Source organism: Rhinolophus hipposideros (assembly GCF_964194185.1).
Source record: "Rhinolophus hipposideros genome assembly, chromosome: 23".
NCBI classification, from domain to species: Eukaryota; Metazoa; Chordata; class Mammalia; order Chiroptera; family Rhinolophidae; genus Rhinolophus; species Rhinolophus hipposideros.
Genome location: NC_138069.1, coordinates 15,732,597 through 15,753,695, shown reverse-complemented (window position 1 = coordinate 15,753,695; position 21,099 = coordinate 15,732,597). Strand labels below are relative to the sequence as shown.

The 21,099-nt window shown below is 35.4% G+C and overlaps 1 protein-coding gene across 1 annotated transcript in view; it reads left to right on the top strand.

Annotated features, from left to right (window-relative positions):
- The window catches only part of PFDN1 (prefoldin subunit 1), a 54,527-nt gene that overhangs the window by 16,231 nt on the left and 17,197 nt on the right, over nucleotides 1-21,099 (top strand). Inside the window, exon 3 of the mRNA XM_081035793.1 lies at nucleotides 8,545-8,629. Coding sequence (XP_080891919.1) covers nucleotides 8,545-8,629 — 85 coding nt within the window. The remainder of the gene's footprint in view (nucleotides 1-8,544; nucleotides 8,630-21,099) is intronic.

Here is a 21,099-nt window from a genome sequence, read left to right as displayed (position 1 = left end):
TCCCTTAGATCTGTTACTATTTGCCTTGTATATTTAGGTACTCCTATGTTGGGTGTATAAATATTTACAAATGCTGTGTCCTTTTGTTGGATGGCCCTTTTATCACTATTATGTAATGACCTCATTTGTCTCTTATTGGCGTCTTTATCTTAAAGTCTATTTTGTCTGATATAAGTATAACTTCTCCAGCTTTCTATTGGTTTCTATTTGCATGGAATCTCTTTTTCATACTTTCACTTTAAACCCGTGTCTGTCATTACATCTAAAGGGAGCCTCTTGTAGGCAGGATATAGATGGGTTGTGGTTTTTTAGTTTTTCTTTTATTCATTCAGTCACTCTTTGTCTTTTGATGGGAGAATTTAGTCTGTTTACACTTAAAGTAATTATTGATAGTTATGTGCTTATTGCCATTTTTGTTGTTTTCTGGCAGTTTTTTATGGTTCCTTTCTGTTCCTCCTTCTCTTGCTCTCTTCTTTTGTGGTTTGATGACTTTGTTTAGTGATATGCTTATAATCCTTTATCTTTTGTGTATTTACTGTAGGTTTTTGCTTTGTGGTTTCCATGAGACTTATGTATAGAAACTTATATCTGTAATAGTCTATTGAAGTTGGTAATAACTTCAGTTTGATTCCATTGTAAAGCTCAACATTATTGCTCCCCCCATGTTTTATATTTTTGATTTCACATTTTACATCTTTTTATCTTGTGTATTCCTTAACTAATTATTGTAACCATAGTTATTTTTACTGCTTTTCATTTCCAGAATTTTGTTCTTTTGTTATCAGTAATTCTTGATTTGTATCTACCCAGTTTTATGCATAATTCAAAAAAATGAATGTTATTCTTTTCTTAGTCACATCGAGTCTCAAATATACTTGTTAATCTGTTATTTCCATTTTGTTGGAAGTAGTCATTTCCTGATGGTTGTTTTTTTTCAGGTACAATTTACGTAGAGTAAACTTGGCTCTTTTTAGTTGTAAGTTCTGTACACTTTGACAAATATATACTGTTGTGTAATTACCACCACAGTCAAGTTATAGAATATTTACATCTCCTTGAAACATTTTCTCATGTCCAAGTGTAGAAAGTCTTCTTTACCCCCACTTTCTGATAACTATTCATCTGTTTTTTTGTCCTTGTGAATTTGCTCTTTTTTGAATGTTACGTAAATAGGATCATATTGTATGTAACCTTTTGTGTCTGACTTCTTTGACTTAGCATGATGCTTTTGCGATTTCTCCATGTCGTTAGGTGTATCAGTAATTAGTTTTTTAATTGCCCAATAGCATTCCATTGTGTAGTTGCACAATTTGTTTATCAGTTGATGGATATTGAATTGTTTCTGGTTTGGGGCAATTATAAATACAACAACCATAAACATTTGTGTACAGTTTTTTGCATAGACATATGTTTTCATTTCTTTTGGGTAGAAACCGAGAAATGGGATTGCTGGGTTGAATGGTGAGTGATTGCTTAAATTTATAAGAAACTGCCCAACTCTTCCAAAGTGGCTGTACCATTTTGCATGCCAGTCAGCTCTATATGAGAGTTCCAGTTGCTTTGCATCTTCACCAACACTTAGTATTGCTTTTGTTTGTTGTCAAGTCTAGGCAATCTAAAAGTGTATAAAGGTACCTCCTCAGGGGTTTAATTTGCATTTCCCTTAATAACTAGTGATGTTGAGCATTCGTTATTTGTCATTCTTCTCTCTTTGATGAAGTGCATTTAAATCTTTTGGCTTTTTAAAAATTAAAATTCACATAACATCAAATTTTCAACCATTTTGAATTGAAGTGTACAATTCAGTAGATTTTAGAATGCTCATAAGATCGTGCAATTATCAGCACTATCTAATTCCAGAACATATGTATCACCACAAAAAGAAGCCCTAAACCCATTACCAGTTATTCCATAATCTCCCCTTCTCCTGGACATCTAGGTATTCTGTCTGTACAGATTTGCCTGTTTTGGACATTTCATGTAATTGGAATCATACAATATGTGATTATGTCCTCTTAGCATTATGTTTTAAATGTTAATCCATGTTGTAGCATGTGTCATTACTTCATTCCTTTTTATGCTGCATAGTATTTCATTGTATGGATATACCACATTTTATTTATCCATTCATCATGTGTCATGGAATTGTTTCCACTTTTTTGCTATCATGAATAATCTGCTTTGAACATTTATGTACAAGTTTTTGTGCATATATATGTGTGTTCATTTCACTTGGCTGTGTTCCTGGGAGTAGAATTTCTGGGTCAGTTGTTAACTATGTTTACCATGTCTGTGAGCTGCTGCCAGAATGTTTTCCACAGCAGATGCACCACCAGCAATGTGTGAGATTTCCAATTTTTCCGTTTCCTCTTCAATACTTGTTACTATCTTTTTTTTTTTTTGTATTATTATTTCATTATTAAAGAATCTACTTCTACAACTGTCTTGAATGTCAGGCTGGGTTAACAGTGATGAGTTCTGGAGGTAAACATACCTCACTTTAGACTTTCTGGTTATAACCACTGTCTTTCTGCCTCAACTGAAAACCCACTCATGAGGCCTCAATCCCTACCTTCCTTTTCTTGGAACATGCCAAAGCCAATTATGTAGGAAGCTTTTTCAGAAGAAAAGATGACTTCGTTTTTCTAGAAGACAAGCTCCCTACTTTGCAGTGTGAGGCAGATGGCAACACCAAACTACGGACAGGTTGGGACTACCCGGGTCTCTATTATCTGGCTTTTTGGTTATTGCCATCCTAGTGGAAGTGATTGTGCTTTTACTTTGAACCTCTCTATGTCTTTTTATTAAAAGTGGATTTCTTAATGATTACAAATAGTTGGGTCATGCCAATTAATCCATTCTGAGAATCTTTGCCTTTTTATTGGGCTGTTTAGATCATTTACATTTCAAGTAATTGTTGCTGTGATTGGATTTAAATCTACCACCTTACTTCTTATTTTCTATTTGTCTCATTTGTTCTTTACTCATTTTCCCTTCTTTTTCTGCCTTTTTAAAAAATTTTTATTGGGGAATATTGGGGAACAGTGTGTTTTTCCAGGACCCATCAGCTCCAGATCAAGCCATTGTTTTCACTCTAGTTATGGAGGGCGCAGCTCACTGGCCCATGTGGGAATTGAACCGGCAATGTTGGTATTATGAGCACAGCACTCTAACCAACTGAGCCAACCGGCCGCCTCCTGCCATCACTTTTTGGTGGAATATTTTCTTTTATTTTTTAAACTTTTACTTATTTTAAGTGTGTTTTTCCAGGACCCATCAGCTCCAAGTCAAGTCGTTGTTTCAATCTAGTTGTGGAGGGCGCAGATCACAGTGGCCCATGCGGGGATTGAACCAGCAACCTTGGTGTTACCAGCATCGCTCTCTAACCTACTGAGCTAACTGGCTGCCCCTTGATGGAGTATTTTTTTATGATTCTATTTACCTTCATTTTTGGGTTATTAGTCCCCGGTATTAATTTTTCAATTTAGTGATTGTCCTTTTTTTTTAATAAGGTATGTTTTTATCTCATCTCAGTCTACCTTTAAATAATACCATACCACTTCATCTTATATTACATGTGAAATCCCTTCCGCCATTCCTTTTTTTATTGTTATACATTTTACATAAGTTACGAAGCCCACAATATATTATTATTTTGCTTTAGATCGGGAGTTGGCAAGCTTGTTTTGTAATGGGTCAGATAGTAAATATTTTTAGCTTCATAGCCAGTAAAATGACTTTTCTGGCCATATCTCTGTCATAAATCTCTCAACTCTGCCATTGTTACGGGAAGCAGCTGGATAAATTATGTAAACATTTAAATGAGCATGGCTGGATTAGGCTGCAAGCCATAGTTTGCCAATTCCTGCTTTAGACAGTCAGCTATCTTTTAAAATGATTAATAATAAGAAAAAATGTCTATTTTATTCATCTTAATTTATACTGTTTCCATACTTTTCTTTGTTTCCATATGTGATCATAGATCATACTTGTTTCTTTGGAAGAACTGCCTTTATTTTACATTTCTTGTGGTGTTTGTTTGCCAGAATAAACTCAGCTTTTGTTTGTTTGAATTTACTCTTCATTTTTGATAGATATTTTCACTGTGTATGGAATGCTGGTTAATAGCTTTTTTCTTTCAGTACTTTGAAAGTGTCATTCCATTGTCTTCTGCCTTGCATAGTTTGTGACAAGAAGTTTGCTGTAACTGTTCCCTTTGTTTCTCTAAATGTAATGTGTCATTTCTGTGGCTGCCTTCAAGATTTTCTCTTTATCTTTGGTTGTCAGTAGTTTAATTATGTTATGTCTAGGGTTTTTTTGTTTGTTTTTTAAAAATTTGTTTTAGAAAATTTTTGTACATTATCTTTTCAAATGTTTCTTCTGTTCCATTCTCTCTTCTTCTGGACCTTTAATTACTCATATGTTAGACTGCTCAATATTGTCTCAGGTCTTGCATGTTGTATCCTATTTTTTTTGTTTTGTTTATTTTGTTTTTTTACATCTTTTTTCCTCTCTGTGTTTTATTAAACTGTCTTCAAGTTTACTTGAACTTTGCCACTCAGGCCTAATTAGGAACGTTGTAATTTAAATTCTGTGCTTGAGATTTTCTGGCCCATATATTAGATTAAATTTGGATCATGACCCAGGAGAAGGCCAGTTTATGGTTACACATTCTTAGGGGACATTTTTGTCTTTTCATTTTACTCCTTACCAAGGTATATATACATAGACAAGTTTCTTCTATTTTACTCTGTTGAGAGGCAAGTTTATTTATTCTTCACTCTTGACTGAATGTAGAACCCTTTGGGAACCTGGCTTTCATCAAGGGTTTGCCTAACAGCATTCTTACTTTGGATGGCACCAGGTTTTACCTCCTGTTTTATATTCTATTTCTGTGCCAGTGTGGATGCTCTAGGTCCCTAGAATTCAGCAGAAATTCTTCAGTTTTTTGCTTTCTTCCAGAATTCCAGATTTCACTACATTTTGGACCTTTGTGAAATCTTGCATCTGTGGGTACTCAAGAGAATGTTTAAAAAAGATTTTTTTTTGCTTTGTTTTTAATCAGAAAGTGTTCAGGGTATCTACTCTGCATTATGACAGTCACAGAAATCTCTACTTATTCAGCATTCCACACTATGGATGTACCATAATATTTTAATTGCTTGTTTACTATGGGATTTAGGTTTCTCCCCTCTCTCTTCCTCCTTCCTTTCCCCTTCCCTCCCTCTTTTCCTTCTTGCTAAGGTTACGAAATAAAAATTTGTTTTGCATATATATCTTTGTGCACACATGCAAGTAATTTCCATCAGCAGTGGAATGAGGCAAAGAAGCAAGATTTTTATTCTGCCTTTTCTGTGCCATTGAATTTGTGGATACCCTAAATGTCATTAGAATATGTTTTCAGACATCCTCTAAAAATTTCCCTCCCAAACAAAATGTATTATCATGAGCATATTATTGTCTCTGAATAGTGTATGTCCAGGTGACCATACTTTGGAAGGGAACGCAGAAGACATCATTGCCACCGATCCTGGATTGTGTTTTGGACACCTGAACCTAGTGGAAGTCATGTACCAATTTGGAACACAGCCTCTGATGGTTCTCAAATGAACAAAACCAAAGGCCATCACAAAATTGTTTTTCAGATGGCACACTTAAAATAAATGAAGAAATGAAACAACAGTCTACAAGCCCTTGAGAGTTGACAGTGCAGGGCCACATGGCATTCATTTCCAATGTAGAGGCCTTTGACAAAGCAGTGACTCTAGTCTAGATTATGTAATCCTGAGTATTGTAAGCACATTATATGTGTATCATTTGTCATATAAAAATAATTTCCTGGTTTATTTTTCCTTTGTGGCACATTCTGAACTCCAGAATCCTTTACTATTTGGCTTTCTAAACTATCAGGCAGGATCTCTGTGAGATTCTCTGCTTTGAGAAACTGTGTACATACTATTTATTATATGATTCATAATTACATTGTCATGATAATATCCTTTACCTTCAAAATAGCCTATGATAATTCAGTGCCTTTTTAATAACAGATATGGTGTTTTCTAAAGACTTTTCCCAGAAATCCAAATGTTTCTCAAAGCCTTTTCCAATCTCCATACCATGTATCTTTGGCATTTTTGAAGTTGATGACTAAACCAAATTTCCCGTAACTTTTTTGTTTGAATTTTGACTGTGTAACTACTTTTTGAGGTAGACATTTGAGTTTACTCAATACTCATCCTTGTTTAAAACTTTCATGGCTCAGATGTCCTTAGGCGTATAGTAGGTTGGCCAGCTTTGGTGACATCTCTGGCCTTTGAAATTGGCACAGTCTAATATAGCTACTACCTCAGGGGTGTGTGGCCATGGAAAAACATGTTTTTGTTGTTGAGTGTTCTTGCTTTCTAGTAATTTTATTTTCTGCTCAAGGGATTTAGTATCTGTTCAGATACTTTATTTTTAAAGGCCACCTAAGTAGAGGCCACTTGACCTCTAATCTTAGCTTTGAAAATTTCCCAGACTAATAAAGATAATGTCTGATGACCTATTATTTGAGAATACTACTCACTGGTCAGCAATCAGTGCTATTTAAAAATGTACAATTTACTCTGAAAAAGGTTTTCATAGCTAAAAGACTTTCTTAGTAAAATTGTGCATGTAATGACGTAATGTGGTGATTCTTGGACCTAGATTTATAATACTTTTTACAAGGTGACACTGAAACTTAGTTTAGTTCAAAACAACCTTTCTTCTCAAGTACTATACTAAATACAGATGCTCCTCAATTTAAGATGAGGTTATGTCCGAATAATCCCATTGTAAGTTGAAAACATCATTAAGTTGAAAATGCATTTAATACACCTAATCTACCGAATGTCATAGTTTAGCCTAGCCTACTTTTAACATGCTCAAGCACTTACATCAGCTTACAGTTGGGCAAAATCATCTAACATCCTATTTTGTAATAAAGTGTTGAATATCTCATGTAGTTTGTTATGCAAATTGCTTTTGTGCCATTGTAAAGTTAAAAAATAGTAAGTCAAACCATTGTAAGTCTGTAATTAGTTCTGAGAAAAATAGTCTGTAAACCAGAATCTTAGAAATAACACCTGTCTCTTGGACTAATAACATTTGAACACAAAACGTTATATAGTAATCCTTGTCTTGCCTGAATGTAGGCTGTCTTTGCAGTAAATAGATGAGTAAGATTTATACAAAGGATCAAATTACTACTGAAGACTAGGATCATCAGTTAAATTATCTGTACTGTCCACATCAGGACACAGGCTTAATAATTAATTAGTGGAGTGAAAGAGAAGTTCACTGTACAGTATTAACATATATGCCAAGGTGTATTCATGAAGAAGAGGGGGAGATAGCAGCTTTCTCCCAGGTGTCTGGGCAAAGCTAGAGTTGCCCTTTTTGGTCTGTTTTTACTTGTCGTGTATCTATAATAACAGACCCTCTTGTTAAGGACTCACTTAGACAGTGTTGTTTTTGTGAGGTTGATAGAGGGAGTTGCTTATTGCTACCTTGATATGTTTTCTCCTTTGGCTTTTTGTTAAGAGATGGTGTTTAGTTCTTTGTTAGAAAATCTGAAGTTATGTACAAAGGGAAGAAACAGTTCACTTAATTAATTGTAATGTTTAATTGAAATTCTATTTAATTGAATTTCTATTATAGTCTAGTTGGACAATCCTGAAAGGGATTTGAGTAATTGAGGTTTTCCCTTGGTTCCAGTGGAAGGGAAATATTTCAGTTCACTTACTTGAGGCTATAAAATAGTTTGTTCTTCCTTTCCCCACAGCAAGAATTATGAACGTAAAGTTACAAACAGATTCAGTGTTAATTTTTAAAGCTTCCTCATATTTCCACCCTCATCAGTTGTAAATAATATGCCTGACTGTAAAATGGAAAAAGTTGGAATTTTCCACTTATGCATTTTGAGCTTTTCAGAGGTATTATACACCCTGGAAATAATAATAAAAGATACTAGGCCTTATACAGCGCTTTTTGTGTTAGGAACTCGTATAAACACTAATGCATTGATCCTAACACAGTACTTGATTGTGACTTTAAAAGGTCATGAGTTACTGCTGTTACAAAAAAATAAAAATAAAAGCAGATTGGAGAGGGAGCTCTAATTTACAAATATTGTTTAAAAAATATCCATCTAAAAGTTGGTATAGATAACTGGAAAAATAAAAATTGTGGATAATTTTTATCGTTTAACTTTTCTCTTAGCTTATAATAAATTTTTATTCCTTTATTTTTATTCTTTTTTCTGTGAATTTACTTGAAGCCTGATTCCCTTCTTAGATGAGAAGGCAGAATGTACTTTTAAGGTTTTATTCGTTTTCAGCCAAGAAGGCTTAAACCTGTGATTTCCTGAGTTTGTCACATTAACATAATAATGCATTTTATTAGTTCTGAATTGGGAGATTAGTCTTTTAGCTTTCTTAGTTTAATATTTGTGGTATATAGCTATTAATTTTGAAGAATATAGTGGCCATATGGCTTAATCTTCAATTTTCTTGTGTTTTGTAGGTTTATTCTTCAGTCCAAGGAGGTAATTCACAACCAGCTGTTAGAGAAACAGAAAATAGCTGAAGAAAAAATTAAAGAATTGGAAGTAAGTTTTAAGTGAATATTGACAGTAAGTAGTCAACTCTTAGGAAAAAAGTAATGATGTCACCATATCATATTCAATTAAAATGTATGCCTGCCAAGGTCATGTCACATAACTTTAATTTTTTTAAATGGGTTAGAGCTATGAAGCAGTCATATTCATGGCAGTGTATAAGACGAAAAAAAACGTCTGTTGAAACTGTACGGAATTTTGAAGAAGATAGCATGCTGTTAACCTGAATGTATTTTCTCCATTGCCTTTGAATGAATATCTCTGTTCTTTAAAAAACAAAAGTAAAAATGCAACATATATTTAAACACATATTCTGGTGGAAGGGCATGAGCATGGGTAATGATAATAGTAGTTAAAGGCTGTTGATAAGTCTTTTTTTACATATTGTAATTTCTTTAACATAGATTGGGTTCTAGACACGTACTGAGTAGTAAGCTATAACTATTAGCTATAACTATTATTAAATAACTGCCTGAAGGATGGTGTCGCAGTGAGAAAAATATTTTTTTTTGTCGTTTTTTTTTGAGGTAGGGAAAAAGATAGGTAAGAGTAACTTAGTAAAACTGGGGAAAATTGGAGTTTCTTATTAAAATGTTCGTATACATTAAGACCTTTGATGAGATATTTTTCTTGGGCTTTGGTGAAAGCTGCATCCTGTATATAGTAAAAGTTGGACTGGACAAAAAATTGGTTATTATTTCTTTGGGACCAAGATTTCCTGAGATGGGGGTGGATACAGTGACTTCATAGGTCACTTTATCTAATTAGTGTGAGTACTGTTTGAGGCAGTGGTTCAGAATCTGACTCAGCCCTCTGCTGAATTGGTGAGACACCCCCTGTATCCTCCTGGGGATTTCCTCAGGGGCACTGACTTGGCATCGCCTGGTGAGCGTGGAGTGTCTTAGGTTACTTAGGCTTATTTTTGTTTGACTGCTGATGATTTAAACACACTTGATAAGAGATTTAAACAAACTTAATAATAGTTTAGAAAGATGTATTGTAAAAACAAAACAAATAAGCAAACAAACAACAGTTGAGAAAAAAATTGTTGTCCTGCAGTAATCAGGTTATTGTTGTGTCTGATTTTATCATTTTTTGTCAGTGCAGCTGTTCTAGATTGAATTGTATATCCTCTAGTGTTTTCAAACAAAAGAATCTTAACTTCAATCAAAACTGTTTCATGGAGATAACAAAAAATGTGTTTTTGCAACTGTGAGTAAATATATCTAAAATTGTCCTGATGAATAACTAGCAAGATGCAAAGTAATGTGTATATAATTTTCTTATAACCTCTGTGTTATGTAAATTGTAGTAAGTTTGTGTTAACTTTTATAATTAAAATAATTATCCAGGTAAAATTGCCACAGATGATGATTTTAGCAAATTAATCAGTTCTGGTGAGTGTTAGGAAATTTATTTTCCAAAAGTTTCCTTTCATGGAGTCTCTCAAATACTGGTAAAGTATCCTGTTACCTGTCAGATAGTAGAAGTAGATTAGCTGGCTTGTTAGTACCTGTTTGAAATGCTAATTATAGCTACAAAAAGCTAGCAGAGTTAAACTCTAGCCTCTACCCTATGAAGTTATTTTTGTCTTTTTTCTTTTGAATCTTTCATTTCACTGTTATTTATATTAGGAAAGCAATATAAGTGCACTAGAAAAGAAAAAAACAGTTATACAAAAAAATAAAACAGATTAATGAAAATACAACTTTCTCCTCTTCCTTGCACACCCTCAAATGTCACCTCTACAGTTTGGTGTGTATTGTTCCAAACTTTATTTCATAACACATCCATACACATATAGACACTTTTGTTTAATAAAGAGGAATTATTCTGTGTTTCCTGTTTCTCATCATTTGATACTTTATCTTTCCACTTTAGTAATATGTATCTAGTTTATATTCAATTTTTTATTTTCCGATTTCTCTTCCATTGTAGGTTCCTTATTACCTCAACATTCGATTATTGCATGATCCCTACCTCTACATTAAGTATACTCTCTAATACTGTCCTAACCTGTATTTTTAGTATTATCTGACTTTCACGAAGTAATCCTGTATTTTGCCATTGCCATACCTTTATAGCTTTGTTACTTTTGTCTGATATGTGTGCACACACCCACATGTGCACTCATGCACACATACATTTTGTTAATTGTAGTGTACAGATTTTCTGCATTTTGTACTGATTTTTTTCTGCTTATTTAATTATTGGTAGTAATTATTGATTATTGCTTAGTTAATTATTGGTATTTAGAGACTAGTATCTGGGTACTGTAAGTGCTCATTATTACATAGTTAAGACGATATGTTTCATTTTGTTTTATATGTTTAGGAATTTCTCGACTCTTAAAGATAACATTCCATTGACTTCTGGCTTCCATTGTTGCTTTTGAGAAGTCGTCTATCAGTCTGTTGTTCCTTTGTTTTTTTCTCTCTGGCTTCTTTTGATATTCTCTCTTTTTTTTTTCTTGCATTGTAGTTTCTCTGGGATATGTTTAGGTGTGAATTTAGTCTTTTTATTTTTTTCTTAATTTCACTTGGGTTAAGTTGGGTTTCCTGAATGTGAGGATGGGTGTCTTTCATTAATTTTGGAAAATTCTTATTATCTCTGAATATTACTTCTTCCCTGTTTTCTCTATTAAATGATATTTCCTTCAGGAATTTTTTCCTACCTTTAAACCAGCTGCCCCATCATTCTGAGTAGCTTCTTAACTGCTTTTTTCTATCTCCAGCTTTATCCCTTCCAATCCTTTTAACGTATTTAGGTTAGAATGACTTTTCTAAAATGTTAAATTTGATTATATTACTCCTCTGTGTAAAACCCATCACTGTTCTTATGGTAAATTTCAAATGGGCTACATACCTTTAAGTTTCTTTAGGAAACGAGTCCTGTTTGTTTCTCCCATTTCCCTAGTTTCCTCTGCCTTCTCTTACACTGTATGTTCCAGTCATGCAGAAATACTCTGTTTTTAGAACTTGCTGTGCTTTCTTTGTTCCTATTAGGTCTTTGCAAAAGTAGTTCCTTCTGCCTGGGAACTTCCTCCCTTACCAGCTCCATTTAATAGTCCTTAAGATCTTAGTTTAGGGCTACTTCTCCTGAGAAGCATTTTCTGATTCCTCAATCTTAAATTAGGTGCTTTTTCCTTGTTCTCCCTAATATTTTATTAGTTTCATAGCATAATATGGGAATTTGGGCATATGAGCGAGTACCATTTTAAGTGATTACAAATATAGTTTCCTGTGAACTTGGGAAGCTTGATATAGAGTCAGAGCTCTAAATAGTTTTTCCCAAAGCCTCCCAGTATTGCTCCTTTCAAATAAATGGTCTTCTTTTGGGCTCTATTATTTCTTGCCAGTGTAACCTGTTTCATATTAATCCTATTTAATTATCATCAGCATTGTTAATTTCTGCCTCATACCTTACAATTAAGTTGGGGAGGCACAATTTATCCATAACTCTGCAGGCAAAGGCCAGGCTGTTTCTATTTAGCATGTTTTCATCTCTAAAGGAGTAAGATTGTTTTTGGTCTGGGTCCATAGGTCCAGTTTCTGATCAAAGCAGTTAACTTGGCCTATGGTGTTTATGCCTCCTCTCCCCCTAAGAATCTACATAAATCACACTATGCATAAACTTTTCCATGACCTAGGTGCTGGTTTGATTTCAGGTTCTCTAATCTGAGAGCCCATTTCCATTAGTATTTCCTAGACTCCCTGTCTTCTTACTGTTTCTTTGTATTTGCCCTCTCCAGATTTTTTCCCCTAGTCTTTATTTACGCGTGCAAAGCTTACCTAGAATTTGTTTAACTTTTGATAACTGTTATGCTGTGCCTGCATTGTCAGCTAATCTGGTGTCCTCACCTACTGGCTCTTTCCTCTCATGGAGCAGTGATGGGGATACTATTACCCTGTCTCCTTGAGAAAGTTATTTACTTACTAGAAAGGTAAAGGACAAATACTGTCTTAACCTGGGGAAGATAGTCTTTCTTTTTAGAACTCCATATTGATATTTTAATACCCGTATGTTGGGTTATTCTTTAGACTGTAATCACTTTATGGGAGTTGTTTAGGAAATATTTTCACAACAGACTCACAATGTGATAATGTTACGTAGATTTTTATGTTTATAAAGATGATAGATCAGGTTCTGGGAGGGAATATCACCATTTCATCCTAATGGTAATTAGTAGACCAATGATGCTGATTCTATTCAAGAGAAAATATAAAGTAGTGGCTTTAGTATGATAGAGTAACCATGTTATTCATGTCACTGAGGGAATTCTCTATTTTTAAGAATATTGATAACTTTTTAAAGACAATGGCTAAGTATATAATACATAATACAGTATATGTTGTTATAAAAGTACAAAAGCATAATTTTTTTAAATGGCATGAATGTAATTTGGATATGGAATTATGACTATGAGTCTCATCTGTCTTTGTAAAAGTAATCTTTCTGAAATGTACAGCAATGCTACAAAGAGAAAGTAGAAGTCTTTTTTTTAATTCTTTTTTTTTTTAAAGAAAATTCAGTTTTACTTAAAGTTGAGTTAAAACCTTGTTGATAGATTGAGGAGATATATAGAGTGAAAAATACATCCTATATTTTTGCTCACTTTTTGGGGGATGAGAGGGAAATAATTGTGGACTTCTTTATAGTCAGGAAGCCTTAGATTCAGCATTCAGATAAGCTAGAGCTCAATTCCTGACCCCTTGCCTTATGAATCTCAACTATTTGGAATCCTTGAGATAAGTGTAAGCTTTCAGTGATGTATTTGAACACATTTGGACCACAATACTTTATGTTCTCTCCCTTGTGCCAGGTGGGGGACCAAACAGTTCCTGCTTCAGGCTCAACTGCCTTCAGTTTTAAGTCCCCATTATATTTTAGGCACTTGCATGTACTGCTTGACCACCTTCCTTCCCCTCTATCTCTGACATAGTTACTACCCCTTTCACCACCCTGGTTAGCTCAACAATAACAGAATAAAAATACGAATAAAGAAACCCAGGCTATTCTGGCCTGCACAATGCCACTTCTGACGCAGAATATTACACACACAGGGTTGTGAAATAGCTCTCCAGCCCATGCTATAAGTAAAATCTAAGAAACTGTGTAAAAGTCCTGACTCTTCCTCAAAAATGGCAATTTTGGTCTGACGGTGGTTCCTGAAACAAGTAGGAATAGTGGCACGAGAACTGGATAGGAGGTGCCTGTGACTCTGCAGTTGGCTGAGTTCTGAGACTGATGAGAAAATGTTTTGGAGAAGTTCTCATGATTGAGGAGATTTTACTCTGCCTATTGAGGATCATTTTTTCCATAGCATGGGTGTTGACTGGTAGGCACTTGGATGGATGTCCAGTTTTTACTTCATTTTTGAGCTGGTACCATTGTGCACATGATGAGAGCCCCTCCTTGGAGGTAATGTTAAGTGGGCACTACTCAATGATAGGCACCGATTCTTGTCTGTGTTTTCAGCAAAGAGAGAAGGGCAGGTGAGAGCAGAGCCAGTGATAGAATGTTTTTTATACATTAAAGAAGAATTACACCCAATGGTTCATCTGCTTGCATAGCTCAAAATTTAGAATCCATTAAAAAATTAGTAATTTATTTATTTTGTAGTGAAACATAGCATTTACAGAAATAGAGAAATATATATTAAAATACAGATAGCTTAGTCAATACTTATAAAGCAAACACCTGCAACAATCATTGCAGGCCAAGAAATAAAAAGCTGCAGGACACCAGAGCCCCTTTTCACTCCTCCCTTCTTTCTCCTCCCCCCCACCGCCCCGCAATTAAATTCCTACTTCCTGAGACTTTGTGATAATTATTTCCTTATCTTAAAATATAGTTTTACTACCTATGTATGTATCCCCAAAACAGTATAATTTAATTTTGCCTGTTTTTGAACTTTATCTGAACAAAATCGCTGTATTTTTTGCTTTGCTTCTTTTGCTCAGCATTGTGTTTTGAATTTCCTCGAGATAGTGATTTGTTCATTTGCATTGAGTATAGTATTCCACCATGCAGATTTACCACGATTTATCTTTCCAGATGGTCCATTTTTACCCTTAACAAGTCAGGACGTTCTCATAAAGTGTTTGCACAGTATGACCACTTAGTCTCTTTCTTAGGGGAGGGAGGTAGTTTTCAGAGACATCCTTCCACCCCAATCTAGAAAAGTTTGTGTCCTGGAGAGAAGTATAAAATGTGTCTGCTCTAAAAATTAGCTTGATTTCCCACCATCAGTAGTAGCAAAATAGTGAGATACTTCTGAGTGTCTATTTTTTTTAAAATAAAAAAACAATTGCAGGTTATTAAATTAATCTCTTTTCTGTTGTTTTAACTTGGGAGTCTTGGGTGGAGTTTCTCTTATTGTCCCATACATTGGGATTTCAGATATGAATACTTATCTCTTTACAGAGTTCATTTGCATTCTCAACATTTATAAAAATGGATGTTTGTTTTAAAATAGTTTTTAGTTATTTAAGACTTCAGTCTAAAAGAGCCTGACGGTTGGAAACTATAGAGTTTATAATGAACTATATATATTTTCTATGTCCTGGTATTTTAGGGCTTAATGTAGCTGTGTAACCCTTCTCTGTGGCTTTCAGAGGAGAATAGGCATGAGTCTGGAAAAGCCCATATGTTGCTCTTTTTGTGGTTGAGTGTTCGTTTTGGTTGTATTATCAATATTATCAATGCCTTGGTCAGTGTATATGTGTTATTTAAGCAACTACAAGTTGCTTGTGATCCAAGTGCTAATATTTGCCCAAATGTAAACTATCTATGGTATATTTCATTTCCTCAACAGAAATATTTCAGGTCTGGTAAGAACTTAGATGTAAACAGTTCAAATAGACTTACCCTATTAACTAGAGAGCCTTTCTTATTTATCTGTAAAATATATATTAACAGATATTTTACATACATACTGTTTTGATCTGTTCACTGATGTGCATCTTATTTTATGATTAAGATAAAAGAAAGGTTTTCATTCCAGTTAGCCCAGAGTTCAGCTTTTTGCATCTCGGTTCAGTTATTCTTTTCTTCCAGGATACATTCCCGGGGTGCCTTGATTCCCCTCCTTGGAATACTTGTGTGTACCCATACCAGACTATCCACACACCACATACATAAACTTTGAGTGCTTCAGAGGGTTGTTGACCGCAGCCTTCACTACTGATTGCTTTATATGGCCTGTACTTTTCTCGGTGTCTAACCATAAATACTTGTCCATAGTCTCCTCCCTCCCATGCCTGAGTTCCTCCAGTCATTTTCAGCGTGTCTAGAGAATGATTTCTTTTGATGAGTTAGACTTTGAATTTTCTTTCATATTATTGCATGCTTCCCTGCTCTTGTAACTAGATGATAAGGTGAAGTTAATCAGTACACTTTTCTTTACCCCAGATTTTCACTCTGATCAGTAAATCACAGGTCTCTAACCTGCAGTAATAGATACTGGCTAGAAGTGAGTTGCTCGATACTCAGTGTGGACAAGGCCACACCTGTATTAATGAGCATGTGCATGTCAGCTCAAAAGAGCAAGATCCAGACTGATGTTACAACCATAAATAGAGATCTCCAAGTCTGCTAGATTTACAGCAAAGCGTTCATTATTCTAAATTCCTAATTTAAATACATTCTGCTGAGTTAGGAGTTCTGAATTGTAGCCCATGCTCTATTCTAAGCCTCAGGGTCCTCACTAAACCTCAATGTCACTGCATTATTTGGGATTAGGATATCTAGGGTTACTTCTGTTAAGTTAATCATTTAACCTTGGTCTTTTTCTGAATTGCCACTTTAGGAGCAAAAATGCCTCCTTCAAATGAAAAGGGGCAAAGCAAAACAAAGCAGTATAAAAAAACGGTTTTCTTCCATATCCAGATCATTACGTTAACTTAAAAAGTTCACTGGAATCCTGTTATTGAAGCTAAAATAAAACTAGTCTGCCTACAGCTTTGCCAGCTAAAATGTAATACAAGGTGGCAGCATCTCCTTTGATGCCTTTGTAGTAGTTTCTTAAATGACTGATGTTCACATGATGGCTTAAAGGTAGTTCATATTAGGTATTACCTGTTTTAGAGATAATTTTGTATAGAGCTGTGTATTAGCTTATTAATTCCACATATTTAAAATAACATACTCAGGAAGACGGCATTTTATTCATTGGTAGTGCTTTATCTTATACTCTCTTAAAATGGATGAATAGTGGCAAAAAATGTTGAGAAGATGTTGATAAATTCCTTGAGAGATATGGACACTTTTATAAGTGGTATCTTATTAAATTTTGTAAAATGTATTTTTATGAATTTTAATCACTCGGTACAGATAATTATACTACTTTTAGGATTTTATTATTTTTATTTTACCATTTAATTCATTTCTCAAAGAATTTTCACTACATTATTTCACTTATAAATAGAGCGTCTATGAATGCTGATGCCTTGCTATTAATAATGATTAGTTAGAGGAATTTCTCCCACCTTACTTTGTCTTGTTTTCAAACAAATCTCTTACCTGCCATCAGCATAATAAAAAATATTTTAATTCCATCACTATTCATGAAGCCATTCTTTTGAGAACATAATTATCGTGTGAGGAATTTTTCCAAAATGAACACAGATGCATTGTACTCCTAACTTTTGTGTAAAACAATGTAGTTCATTTTATTCTGCTTTTGTTTTTAAGAAAACACATGTGAGGGTGGAACAGTATGCTGGGTCAGGAAGCATTATCGGTTTCCACTGATGTTTCATACGTACTCTGTTTTTATATGAGACTCTAAAAGCTCAAACTCTGTGTGATGCTATAAAGACATGGAAAATGATTCTTCCTTAGGGTTGGAGGAAGTGATGACTAGTGTTTTTTTTGCTGGTAGTATCTGATAATCCCCCCTCCCTTTAGCTATTCTAGGCATGTTTAGTTGTCAGGCGTTGTCGGACTAAATTGCTAAAAATAACAAATAAGGGGGAGGCTGTTCTAAGGCCAGCTCTTGCCACTGTCTGTAATCTGTTTAATTTAGTTCCTCGGGAGAAAGGGCAAAAGGAACATGGTGCTATTCTCATTGAATGGATTTCTTGTTTACGGTGCTGACAAGAACATTGTTTGAGCTCTCCCTTTTCCCAAACCCCACAGGGCTCATGTACCCACATCCACTTGTAGTCAGAGGTGGGGCTCAAGGAGCATGCTCTCATCAGTGGTTGTGCTAGAGAGTAAGCAGACGAATGTGGTCTTTTGCTCATCTTTTAATGTGGCTTTCGACAGTGGAAATGTGCAGTTAGTCTGTGAGAGAGGAGTAGAGGGAGGGCCCTGAGGTGGTGGTTAGAAATGGGGGAGTTGGTGTGAGAATAAAGAAATCTTTGTATTTAGTACTCTCTCCCAACTCAGTGCGCAGAGGCAGGTTGTTTGATAAAATTAATCATACGGGTGACTCCAGTATACCTGCGTGTAATTTTAACCCACAATGCCAGCATAAAGCTCTACTCGGATTTGGCTCTTGACCTCTCTGGGCCTTATTCCTCATAATAGAAATAACTTTCTGTTAAATAGAGATAGCAGTCTCGTACTTGTATATAAAGCTATCCAAGATCACTGGAAGAATAATTTAAATGCCTTTTCTAAGGTCTGCTAGGTGTTTACCAGTGGTGGAGTAAAAACTGGGAACAAATTTTCAGTTATATTTTTCTAGTGACTCACCTGAGGGATTATTGGTTTTTATATTCTGAAGTTGCTTATTGATTTTTTTTTCTTTTGTATCCGAGGTCCTATCCAAAATTCTTTCCTTTGTGCAATTTTTTTTTCAGTCTGAACCTAGCAGCAAAAAAAAAAAGAAAAAAGATTGATTTTATTAGATATTCTTGGGGAGGGGGTGTCTGGGAAAAGCCTGTATTAATGAAGATCCTGGCATTTACGTAAAGCTTTGAAATCTAAGCACTTGGGGGCACACTGCAGGCTTTGAGACTGTTTGCTTTCAGACATTTAAGTTACCAACCTGCCTTGCTGTCTAACTTAATGAAATAATCATTCTAACTGAACTAAAGGGTCTCAAATGTACAATTTAGAACACAGTGTTCAAGATTATCTATGCTTGGGCGGACAGGTGGCTCAATTGGTTGGAGCGCGGGCTCTCAACCACAAGGTTGCCGGGATGGTGGGCTGCACCCCCTGCAACTGGCCCTGGAGCTGAGCTGCGCCCTCCACAACTAAGACTGAAAGGACAACAAATCGAAGCTGAATGGCACCCTCCACAACTAAGATTGAAAGGACAACAACTTGACTTGGAAAAAAGTCCTGGAAGTACACACTGTTCCCCAATAAAGTCCTGTTCCCCTTCCCCAATAAAATCATTTTAAAAAAAAAAAAAAAGATTATCTATGCTCTGTAGATGGTAAGGTCTTTGAGTCATGTGGAATGACATATATGGCAGCACTTTAAATCGTTATAAGTAGCACAAGACATATCATTTGTGGTCAAGTTTAATCAGCTCTAGAAATTTGTAAAGAAAAACATCACTTTCCACTCAGAGCCTGCACTATCTTTGGAGTTCAAATTCAAAGCTTTCCTTAGAGCAGACTCTTATCTTCTCTCTGGAGAAGGCACGAGAAGGAAAGAAAAGATAGGTGGTATTGGAAAACTGGGTCAAGTTTTGAACTCAATTGTAAAATATTGATTGCCTAAATTTTTAAGCTTTGATGTTTTCAATATCAGAGGCTGAACTTTTTCACTTAAAATTGATTTTTCCTTCCTTTGGGAAGACTAAACAATTGTAAGATTCATGACATAAGGCTTTGGCCAATAATAATTGTTAGGTAGACCAGAAGCAGTGTATGCATATTTAAAAAAAAGCATTATTCAATGTTTGTTGGTGTCTTCATTCTACAGATTACTTTGGGATTATGTTGAACCATGGAGGGCTTTGTTCTTTCTTTCAATCTTATACATTAAGCAACCTACAGTCTATTGTACTTACTTATGTGCCATGCACTATTATAGGCAATGAAGACAAAATTAGCAAAGGACCTGATGGCATCCAGCTTATATTCTGGAGAATGGGAGGGGAGACAGATAATAAATAATAAAATTTGATGAATGCTATAAAGAAAAACAGTACAGGGTACGGAGACAGAGAATGATGGGAGTATATAAGCTCTTTTACATAGTATTGACAGTGAAGGTTTCTCTGATAAGGTGATATTTGAGCAGAGGCCTGAAGGGAGTGCAGGAGCAAGCTATGTGTACATATGGGAGAAGAGGGCTCCAAGTAGAGGGAATAGCAAGTATAAAAAGCCGGAGATGAGGGCATCATTGATGAGTTGGGAGACCACCAAGGAAGCCAGTTCCGCTGGAGCTGATGAGCAAGGTAGAGAATAGTAGGAGAGGAAATCAGAGAAATAGACTGGAGGAAAGCAGGAAATAGACTGTATAGGGCCATGTAGACCATATTAAGGACTTTGGATAATGCTCTGAAATTGGGAGTTTGGGGAAGGTTTTGCACAGAGGAATAACATGATCTGATTTACTTTTTAAAAAGACCACTCTGGCTGCTGTGTTGAGACTGGATTATAGGGGGCAAGGGTGGAAGCAAGAAGTGTTAGGAGGAGGTCGCATTTCCAAGTGAGAGATTGCTAGTGACTTGGACCGTGTGGTGACAATGGAGGTAGTCAGACTATATGTTGTAAAGTAGAGCCACGATGATTGGGTGTAGGGATGAAAGAGGGGACTCAAAATTTTGGACCTCTGAGGAAGGAGTCATACATACCTCCTTGCTCACTCACCATGTATCACTCATTCTCTTGTCAGATCTAGAAAGAGTTCATGGGAGAGGGTGTATTTCACCTGGGCCTTGAAGGTTGGTTAGAATTTTGCAAATTTTACTGATAGGGCTGGGTATAGGAGAGAGAGAGCATTACAAATCAAAGAAATAGTGTGGACAAAAGTCTGGAAGTGAAAGTGGTGGAGTGGAGTCTTAGAGTGAGAAATGAGGCTGGAAAGGTCTAAGGGAAAGGAGTTCAGGCTAAAATGAATGATTTCAGCATTGTTTCTGCTGACTTTGTATAAGTACTGCTTGTTCTGGGCAAGTAGTTATTCCCAGTGCCAATGCTATTCGTTCAGTGTGGTTTCCAAACAGCATTCCAGGGGTACTGGGCTCCACAGAAATTCCCTATGTTTATGGGAACAGATGTGTGTTTGATAATTCATAGAGCAGTGTTTCCTAAACAATTTTCAAGTTTCAAAAGTAATTCTATTTTATTTTATTTAAAAAAAAATTTTTAAAGATTTTATTGGAGAAGGGGAACAGGACTTTATTGGGGAACAAGTGTGTACTTCCAGGACTTTTTTCCAAGTCAAGTTGTTGTCCTTTCAATCTTAGTTGTGGAGGGTGCCGTTCAGCTTCAAGTTGTTGTCCTTTCAGTCTTAGTTGTGGAGGGCGCAGCTCAGCTCCAGGTCCAGTTGCC